The sequence below is a fragment of the Octopus bimaculoides genome, chromosome 9 (genome assembly GCF_001194135.2).
Source record: "Octopus bimaculoides isolate UCB-OBI-ISO-001 chromosome 9, ASM119413v2, whole genome shotgun sequence".
NCBI classification, from domain to species: domain Eukaryota; kingdom Metazoa; phylum Mollusca; class Cephalopoda; order Octopoda; family Octopodidae; genus Octopus; species Octopus bimaculoides.
Genome location: NC_068989.1, coordinates 69,430,548 through 69,442,121, shown reverse-complemented (window position 1 = coordinate 69,442,121; position 11,574 = coordinate 69,430,548). Strand labels below are relative to the sequence as shown.

Genomic DNA, 11,574 nt, shown 5'->3' with positions numbered 1-11,574 from the left:
ACACACACACACACACACACACACACACACACACACACACACACACACACACAAGCTTTTTTTGGTTTTTCTTGAATGCTTTTATGAAATCACAAGCAAGTGTGCGATGTGACAAAAAACACTATAAAATGAAATAAAAATGTATTATTTTTAAGAAAATCTAATTAACAGGCAAATTAATGAAAAGAGAAACGAAAATATGTCTACATGTTCATTAGCAATGATTAATACTTACACCACAGCTGAGTAAGCTACAAGAATTAACAGAGAACAGAAAAAAACATCATGGCTAGTTATCGGCCATAAGAGAACTGTGTAAAACTGCACAGAGTTATTATTAGGAATATCTACTAAATGTAATAAAGGTGTCTCACCAATTTCGTTGATTCCACAGAATTCTGACGATCATTCCAAGAAAATATGGAAATGTTCTTATGGACATCACTTTCCTCACGGAAATTCACCATCCGATAAGCCATGTCCGGGCTCACCTGTTAATGCAAATGGAAAGAAAATAAGAAACTGGTTAAATATGATGTTTGGTCAATCAGTGTTAAGCAGGTAACTTTTAACCTTTTACCTGTTTTGGTCATTAGATTGTAGCCCTGCTGGAGCACCACTATAAAGAATTTTTTGTCAGAAAAATGGGTGTATAAACAAACCATCACTAGTGACAAGCGGCATTGGGGGTCAAACATAGATATATATACAGCAGGCTTCTTTCAGTTTCTATCTACCAAATCCACTCACAAGGCTTTGGTTGACCTAAGGCTATAGTATGAATTCACTTGCCCAAGGTGCCATGCAGTAGAATTGAACCCGGAACCATGTGGTTGAGAAGGTAACTTCTTACCACACAGCACCACCTGTCCCAGTTGGGAACAATTAGTGTAGAACAGTTTTATTATCATATTTCACTTGAAATTCACTGCTTGTGTTCCAACTAAATTTGAAAAGGATGAAGAATTTAGTAAAATAATTTTGTCATTTTAAAGCTGATATTTGAAACATAAGCCGTTGCCAGTACCACCTGACTGGCCTTCATGCCGGTGGCACATAAAAGTACCCACTACACTCTTGGAGTGGTTGGTGTTAGGAAGGGCATCCAGCTGTAGAAATTCTACTAGATCAGATTGGAGCCTGGTGTAGCCATCTGGTTCACCAGTCCTCAGTCAAATCGTCCAACCCATGCTAGCATGGAAAGCGGACGTTAAACGATGATGATGATGAAATTAACATGACATCTTTACGACAAAAAGCTTTAACTGAGATCACTTCAGAGAAAAAAGTTTATACCATTGGGCCAAGGGTGGTCTCAGGTGGGTTGGTATAAAAAGAGTTAATATTCTGTCCGATATGCTTTGTCTCTTTTACTTTTTTTCAGTCATGAAACCATTGCCATGCTGGAGCACAATTTTGATGAGTTTCTTTTCTATAGTTGCTAACATTGTCTCCAGTAATATCTTTTTTTTTTTTTAGATTAAATGCAACTTTCTATAGAATTTCTCAAAACTAATTCAATAACAATCACTGAGAGATGTTAATATTGTCCAGAATCCACACAACTATTAGAAATATTCTCGCTGCAGAGGATATTTTTTTTTTTCAATAAAGATATTGTAAAGGATTTATTATAGAATTGTTTGAAGAGATATTATTGTTCATAACATTTAAATAATAGCAATAAGATTTAATTAATCTCATAAAAATAAACTGAAGGTGAGATTGTCTCATCAGGGAGAAAAAAAAATTAACTATTGGTAGCAAATATATTATTAAATATATTGGGTCATCCCATAAATAATGCAGTTTTTTTATACTTCATTTATTCTTCGAAATTAAGATAAACAAAATTGTTTTTTAATCTAAAATATACTCTCCTTCATTTTCTACAATGCTTTTCCATCTATCTGGTAAACTTCCAAAATTCACTTGTCTGTAATGAAAAATACTCCTCCAGTACTGTTCTGACCTCATCTACAGAATTCACATTTTTTCTGTCCAAATGATTTTCAAGACTGAAATAAATGATAATCAGATGGGGCAATGTCCAGCGAATATGGTGGGTGGGGCATTGTTTCCCATTCAAACTGCTCCAGCCTTTGGAATGTCATCCTCGCTGCATGTGGCCAAGCAGAACACTTTTCATCTTGAAACCAAAGATGGTCATTTTTCTTCTAGCGCTGATTTAAGCTGCTCACAGTAGATCTCCTTTCTTATCATTTGGTTTGGGTTTAAAAGTTCAAAGTGGACTAAACCTTTCATATCCTATCAAACAGATAGCAACACCTTATGTGGGTGAAGACCTCCTTTAGCCTGGGATGCCAGTGTTCTCCTTTCCCTGCCCACTGTCTTTAGCACTTGAAATTTCTATAGAAAACCCATTTCTCATCACCAGTCACTCTTTGGTCCAAAAAAGGTTCATTTGTGTGACTTGACAACAAAGAAGAGCACACATTCACTCTCTGCATGCAATTAGACTCAGAAAGTTTGTGAGGAACCCATTGACCCAGTCTGCTGACTTTTCTGATGGCACACCGGTATTGATGAATCATTGAATGATCAAATCCAAGCTTCTCTGCTAATTCCTCAACAATTACAATGGGATTTTGCTCCATCGAGTTTTGCAGGATGTTCTTGTCTAGCTCTACAGATCTTCCAGGATGAGGCTCATTTTCTAGGCTATAGTTTCTGGCTCGGAATTCCTGGAACCACCGTTGACACTGGCTTACACTTATTGTCTGGTCCCCATATACTGTGTTAATATTCCTTGCATTTTCTGTTGTGTTGTTGCCTTTATTGAACTCATAAAGCAAAACATGCCAAATATGCTCTTTTGTCACTTCCATTGTAGCTTTGAAAAAATAACTGTTAAAATTGAACTGCACTCTTCAAAACCTGCACTAAGAATATGGTAAAATTACTACCTGCTTATATAGTAAGTTGATGCAGGTAGTTTATCCCATCCCTCTCCGACTTTTATTTCATGCAATTGATAAAAACGCATTATTTATGGGATGACCCAATATATTAGCAACCATTAGTTTATCTGATGTATATTGGATCCAAAAGGAAATGTTTGCACTCTTATGGCTCTGTTTATATATATGTATATGTATGTATGTATGTGTGTTGTATCTGTGCATCATCTCTAGTTCTTCTATATCCACACAACAATAGGATTAAATGGACCCATTTAGAAGATGGATCATGAATGGAGACAATACATGAATGATTCCACAATTGTTCTATAAGAAGCTATTTATAAAGTTCCAGGTTATATTCATTTTCAGTAATAGCAGTTGTAAATCAATGAACTCATGGCTTTATGACAAAATAATTATATAACTTGAAATAAATACTAAAGCTGACAACAAAATGAAACTCCAACAGGAAAATAGTGTATTGTCTGAGTTAACCAGATTTTGGACAATGAATATAAAAGTTATCAGTATCGTTTTAATGTTCAGTTTTCTATGCTTGTAAGGATCAGTCCAAATTCACTGAGGCAGATTTTCTATGGCCAGATGCCCTTCCTGTTGCCAACCCTCACCAGTTTCCAAGCAAGGTAATAATCTTGTGGTCTTTCAAGCAAACTGCCCAGACATAGTTATGCAGTGAACTGAAAACAAATAACACTTGCAGAGAGAGACAAGATCTATGAATAGATAGCTTGATATAACATGGATAAATCTTTCAACACACCAGTTACTCCTATCATCTAGTGCAATGTAAAAGGACTTGTCTAAGGATTGAAATGTAATGACAGGGGTCACAAAATGTAAAAATATGATTGTGAAGAGATGTCAAAAATAACAAAGATTTGAATGACATTGTATTCTCCAAATGTAACAGGTTATGTTATGCTAAAATTGCTCAAAGTCCAGGAGACAATGTAATAAAGAACATCAGAAAGAATGAATATTATTCACATGCAGGATCAGTACAGAATGCTTAGTAGTAGTTAGCAGTTTCATAGTACTAGGAGAAATGACAATGATGATGTACTTGCACACTCTTAATGGACAGAAGTTAGCTTAATTGTCTGCTGCTAGAGAGAGAGAAAGGATGAGAATTGTGTTGTCCCTCTCTTTTCCATTCAACCAGGATGCTCTTAGTCAGAAGGCAGATATCAAAGAGGCTCAACAGACTTCTTATTGGGTGTATATAAGGTTTGGCAACTAAAGTAGGTCAATCCTAAAAACAAAGAGTTGACCTTTCCATGACCACAAGAGGTCTACAAGGTCAAATCATCCTCATTAATTTCCAAGTAAAGAGAGTTGAAAGCAAAAAACTGGAAATCCATCTGACAATCAGCAAAAATGTGGATTCGGTTTTGATTCTTAACTATGGCTCCAGGAAATGATCTCTTACAGAAATATTCAGAGTTTAACCTATTCATTATCATATTTCTGTCGAAATACACTGCCTGTCTTTCAATTAATTTTGAAAAAAATGCAACAAAATAACTCAGTATTAACTTGATGTTTAGAGCATAAATTAGCATGGAATTTTGATGGAATGTTTTAATTTAATTTAATTTAGAACACTTTAAAATAGGAAGTTTGTATCATAAGATCTAGTGGTAGTCACATGTGGATTAATAACAAAAGCTTTAAAACTGAAGTATCTGCAGAGACTGCTTGATGGAGGAAAAGTACAAGCAACTAAACTTCGTAAGACATGCTTTCTTGTAGCAGATCAGATATATGAAATGTGAGCTTGACTAGAGATACATATACCTGCAGGTAAAAGAGTTCAACCCCCAATGCCAGTTGAGAAACAGTAACATCAATAGACAAGAGCTGCAGTGCATCTTTAAAAGAGTTCCAGATTAACAGATTGTGGAAACTTTTCAAAGTTCCTTGGACTAACAACATTACTGGTGAAGCTTTACAACTGTATCCAGTATAAATCTTGACAATTACCAATAAATGGAAACATGCTAGATGAGAACTATGCAGGTGCCAAACCAGTGTTATCAGATGCTACAGTATTCTAATGTATCCAACGTATCAAACTCCTCAGTTAGTATTTATGTTTACTGTAATGATACCAATGTGATAGCCATTGCAAAGTGTATGCATAACTTACTACAGAGCTGTCATTGCAGTAACCTTAGTGGTTTGTTGTTATTTAGTGAGAATTTGAAAACTCTTTGCTTATTAATCCTTTAGTTGTGATATTTCTGTTCAAAATTATGGCCTTTGTTTCAGTTAATTTTGAAAATATGAAGTATTTAGTAAAATAACTTGCGTAAAATGGGATTTGAAACATAAATTAACATGAAATTTTGAAGGAAGATTTTAATTTAGATCACATTCTCCCATCCAAAAAGCAGGAAGAATACATGCAGCAATGCATTCCTAGACACACACATCATCATCATCATTATTATCATCATCGTTTAACATCTGTTTTCCATGCTGGCATGGGTTGGACAATTTGACTGGGGACTGGCAAGTGTAGAGGCTGCACCAGGCTCCAATCTGATCTGGCAAGGTTTCCACAGCTGGATGCCCTTCCTAACACATAGTATATGAATAAAACGCTATGACTTAATACAACATGAGATGGTCACCATGTCTGAATAAAAGCTGTGATAGAGCTAGTAATAATTGATTTGAACTATGCATCCATATCAGACCAGCTTCTTCTGCATGCATTAGTGAATGTTTTTATTGTTCAGTAACTTTCTCAGCTCATTTGTGCTCAACCATTTCTGTAACTTTAGCTCTATTGATACCAATTTGCCTGAAACTGCTCCTGATTCTGTGATAAAAAGTTCCTGTTTTTGAGTAACCTAAATTAAAACCTTTTATCAAATATTTCATACAATTAATGTTACCAAACACTAACTTTAAAAAAATGACCAAGTTATTTTACTAAATTCTTTGTTGTTTTCAAAACAAGTTGAAACACAGGCAGTATATTTCAAGAGAAAATATGATAAGAAAAGGATTAATGTAGTATATCCAAGAGATCTTTCTCACCCATCTCACTAAGTCTTCTGTTTTCAATACACCTGATTCACAATCATGCACCTTCGCACGTCTTTCAACAGAAATATGGCTACCAGAGGGTTAAAGCACATTCTCCATTAAAAAGAACAACATGAAAGAAAGAGAACATTATTATTATTATCATTATCATCATTATAATTACTGTTATTATGGTGGAGAGCTGGTAGAATCATTAACATGTCGGGCAGAATACTTAGTGGCATTTCATCTGGTTTTATGTTTTGAGTTCAAAATTCTGCCAAGGTTGACTTTGCCTTTCATCCTTTCAGGGGTTGATAAATTAAGTAGCAGTTGAACAGAGGCGCTGATGTAATCAACTCCCCACTCCCACAAAAGTTCAATTTTTATTATTGACTTTTAACATTGTACAAGGTCACACAAGAGAGACAGGAAGTGTACAGTGTTGATTATGGCAACCCAATATTGACTAGTACTTATAATAAATAATGCTGTTTAAATTCTGTATGAGGTGGTCGAAATTTTAGTCAGTAGATTGTAAATCTATTCATAAGTGTTTTACTTTCTCATGGTTTTATATTTTAATTAAAAGGCAAAGCTGACATCCTCCAGGATTTGAGCTCAGAATGTAAATAGCAGTAAGTAAACACCACATGGCATTATATCACTGCTCTAATGATTTTTCCAATCTTTCACCCCTTCATTATCATTAAAATTACCAACTACAAAGGTGATGAGCTGGTAGAATTGTTAGCATGCTGGGCAAAATGCTTAGCAGCATTTTGTCTGTCTTTATGTTCTGAGTTCAAATTCCATCAATGCCAACTTTACTTTTCATCCTTTCAGGGTCAATGGAATAAGTACCAGTTAAAACTGGGGTTAATGCAATCGCCTTACCCTTCCCACCAAACTTACAAGCCTTGTGCCAAAATTCAAAATCAATATTAACAACTACAATCTTAAATGAATATCTCATGTCAAAATTAGTTCACTTGATCTACAGCATATCTTTATATTTATTTCCATTAAGACAAATTCCGTCTTTGGTTTTATTTACTAAAGCCAAACTTCTGAATGTCATTGAAACAATGTAAACCTCTTCTAAAGACAGCAGTACTGATCAAAGGAATTGTGATTAGTGTCAACAAGAGGATATAGTAATCAAATGTAGACATTTTAAGTGAAGGTTACATGAACTTACGATGGCCTTTCTAACAGGTACACATTATATTTACACCTCTAAATGGACACAGCAAATACAAGATTGGAACACTGACTTACTAAACTGCATAATGTTGACAAACTGGTGTTTTCAAGACGGCTACTCAAGAATGAACTGTCTGGGATCAAATAATGTAATAAAATTCTTAGCATTTACAAATAATGCCTTGAATTAAAATAAAAAAATTCATCACACCATCATCATTTAATGTTCACTTTTCCATGCTTACATGAGTTGGATGGAATTTGTTGAGGCAGATTTGTCACTACCCCCCCCACATTTTCATGCAAGGTAATATTGTCACAAGGTTGGACATGTATTCCATGGAATAATGAGCAAACATCACTTGTATGAAGATGATACTAATTTACAACCATCATATAATGTCAAGACAAGAGTATACACACACACACACACGTCAACATCATTGTCATCATTGTTTTAAGATCCATTTTCCACTAACTTGCATACACACACATGCATGCATGCATGCACACACACACACACACCCAAACATACACCCACCCACCCACATACACACACACACACACCTTGCTTCTTTCAGTTTCTTATTTCTTTATTGCCCACAAGGGGCTAAACATAGAGGGGATAAACAAGGACAGACAAAGGGATTAAGTCGATTACATCGGCCCCAGTGCATAACTGGTACTTAATTTATCGACCCCAAAAGGATGAAAGGCAAAGTTGACCTCGGTGGAATTTGAACTCAGAACGTAACGGCAGACGAAATACCGCTAAGCATTTCGCCCGGCGTGCTAACGTTTTTGCCAGCTTACCGCCTTTCGGTTTCTGTCAACTGCTTCTCTCAGTTTCTTTCAACCAAATAGCTTACAAGGTTCTGGTCAGCTCAGGATTATAGTAGAAGACATTTGCCCAAGGTGCCCTACAGTGAGACAGAACCAGAGACCATATATTTGATATTTGGGAAGCAATCTTCTTAAACAAACAACCATACCTGCCCCTAATGTCATATCGACAGACAATAAAAGGATTATGCTTATTCATTGATGTTTAGTCCCTGGTCAGCTTTGGTCAAGCAGACCTAAGATCAAAAGCATTTCAATCATGACCACCCAGGTCTTCAGGCATAATTTCTCTCCACCAATCATTTTGAAACCAACCTGCTGAAGACCACCACTGGTTTTATGATACAAACTCCCTGTTTTAGAATTATTTAAATTAAAACTTTCTATCAAAATTTTATGTTAAATTATATTTCAAACATTAGTTTAATAAAGACAATTATTTTACTAAATTCTTCAATATTTCCAAAGTTAATTGAAAGAAAGGCAATGTATTTTCATAAGAATATGGTGATGAAAAAAATTAAAGGAGTTAAAGTGTGATTTGGCCAAGAAACCCAGTACAAACTCCTTCATTGATAAACTCATATGTATTTATAAGCCGGAGGTGTTTTATAAGCTAAGTTTAAAAGTAAAAGTTGTAAGGTGAAGCGGAAGACTCGAAAAAATGGAAAATATGAAAAATATTCATAAAATTTTCACACAAGTGGAAATAATAATGCTGAAATGTGGAATGAAACAAACACACACACACACACACACACACACAGAGATGACTAGTGATTATTGATCATGGAAATAAAGGTTGGCAGTCATGTAAAAGTTTAAGCAAAAATAATTATGGTTGATCCACAAAACTAATATTTACTAGTGAAATAGCTAACCAGAAAGTAATGTTAGGAGAATTGACTGTCATGTAAAAACCTTTTCATTCATATTTGTGTCAATATATATGCAGAGAGGGGTGGGGTGAGAGAGAGAGTTGTTTGTGGTAATATAGAGATTTGAATGGAAAGAATACTATTTAATAGCATAAATATTCTCTCATGACATAGGCGTTTATGGGGATGAAATAGTACAGGTAAATAGGTTATAAATAATTTGTAGAAATGGGAAATTCCACAGTAATAAAAGAAAAACATTTGTATTTTTTTTTCTTTCATATACTTTACAGCAAGAGTAAACTAGTTATATCCATTATGTCAAATAATTAGTCATAAAACATTCAATCTGGCCACAATTCTATTTATTTCACATTAGAATAAAGATCAAATATATTTCTTTCTTTCTTTTGTTTATTTATTTATTTATTTATTTATTTATGCAATTTCATACTACATAAGAACTTTTAGGACTTTCCTGAAATCACATCAAAGATTGTCAATAGAAAACTTATTTCTCCAGAACTTTTCTTTAGTTATAAGTTAAAATAAGAACAATGCAGTAAAATGTTTTTGTTTCTGTGTCCTTTTGTTATCATATTTCTGTTAAAATATACTGCTTTTTTTTACCCTCCAATTGGTATTATAAATAACTAAAAATTAAGTTAAATAACTTTCTCGTTATTAAGGTGGAGTTTGGAATATAAATTAATAGGAAATTTTTGAAGAGTGGTTTTAATTTAAATCACTTTCAAACAGGAAGTATGTATCATAGAATCAAAGACCACCGCCATCAATTCACCACAGAGAAAGTTCACCACCATCAATTCACCATGAAGTTCACCGTGAGGAATGTTCACCACAAGGAAAGCTTACTGAGAAAATTGTTGGCACTCCGTCGCTTACGACGTCGAGGGTTCCAGTTGCTCCGATCAACGGAACAGCCTGCTCGTGAAATTAACGTGCAAGTGGCTGAGCACTTCACAGACACGTGTACCCTTAACGTAGTTCTCAGGGATATTCAGTGTGACACAGTGTGACAAGGCTGACCCTTTGAATTACAGGCACAACAGAAACAGGAAGTAAGAGCGAGAGAAAGTTGTGCCGGAGCCTCATGGAGCTTTAGGTGTTTTTGCTCAATAAACATTCACAAAGCCCGGTCTGGGAATCGAAACCGCAATCCTATGACCGCGAGTCCGCTGCGTTAACCACTGGGCCATTGCGCCTCCAAACTGAGAAAATATATCCATAGTATCTCACCATTAATAGTTAAAAACTATTTTTTTTGAAAAAAATGGAAAGAAAAACTGAAGTTGAAAAATTACGTCAAAAAATTTGTATGGTGAACTTTCCCCGTGGTGAATTGATGACACTGAACTTATCGAATATGGGACAGTTTTAGGTGAGTTGGTACCAATAGGGTTTGCTATAAATTTTCTTCAGTTATAAGTTAAAAAATATGAGCAATTCAGCAAAATATTTTTACTTCTTAATCCTTTTGTTATCATATTTCAGTTAAAATACACTGCCTTTCTTTCAATTAATTATGGAAATAATGAAGTATTTATTAAAATAACTGTATCATCATTAAGCTGTTACTTGGAACATTGATAAACATAAAATTTTAATGAAAGAAGGTTTTTATTTAAATCATTTTAAAAGAGGAAATTTGTATTGTAGAATCAAAGGAAGTCTAAGGTGGGTTGATATCAAAAGTATTCAAGCAGGAAGTTTAGATCATAGAATCAGGGACAATCAGAGGCAGTTCGATATCAAAAGGGTTAAACGACAACGTTTCTTCAGTCATAAGTTAAATAAGAGGGTTCAGCAAAGCCTTTGTACTTCTTAAGTCTACCATGAAATTTCCATATCGATAACAATGGAAAATATGGAGAGCATTAAGTAATGCAAATTCACTTCCCTTGCATCACACAGAATACATTTTATGTGTTTGTTCAGTTGATAAAAATAATTTGGGATGCCTTTGCAAATTTTATCCGTTATCATCATCATCATCATTATTGTTTTCATGTCCACTTTTCAACGACTGCATAGAAATTGCTGAAGTTGATTTTCTATGGTCAAGTGCTCTTCCTGTCACCAATCCTCACCTGTTTCAAGCAAAGTAACATTTCCCCTTGGTTGGACATATTTATCACAGAAGACTGAAAATGAATGACACTGCTTATATGACAGTGGCATTCATTTACAACTTACCACATAATGTCAAGGAAAGGACACAGAAACACACTCACACATACTCATTCTCTTAGGACTTTTTCTTCCTTTTTTGTTCTTGATTGTCTGGACAACTTTACAAAATTAGACATTTACATTTGTGGAACAATTGTAAAAAAAAAATTATCAACATGACGAGGTTGATGAAGAAAACTGTAACAATTTGTTCATTATATTCTTTTACTTGTTTCTGGCATTTGACTACAGCCATGCTGGAGCACCACCTTGAACAAATTGACCCCAGGACTTATTTCTTAAGCCTAGTACTTATTCTATCAGTCTCATTAGCTGAACTGCTAAGTTATGGGGATATAGGCACACCAACACTGGTTGTCAAATGGTGATTGGAGACAAATACAAACACAAAGACACATGCTTAGTTATATACATACATACATATATACATATACATACATACATATATACAT

The 11,574-nt window shown here is 34.6% G+C and overlaps 1 protein-coding gene across 3 annotated transcripts in view; it reads right to left on the bottom strand.

Annotated features, from left to right (window-relative positions):
• The window catches only part of LOC106881649 (transient receptor potential cation channel subfamily M member 3), a 662,626-nt gene that overhangs the window by 598,916 nt on the left and 52,136 nt on the right, over positions 1-11,574 (bottom strand). For all 3 annotated transcript variants that reach the window (XM_052970748.1, XM_052970745.1, XM_052970746.1), the window contains exon 2: positions 375-491. In XM_052970748.1, the coding sequence (XP_052826708.1) occupies positions 375-479 (105 nt within the window). In that variant the 5' untranslated portion in view covers positions 480-491. The remainder of the gene's footprint in view (positions 1-374; positions 492-11,574) is intronic.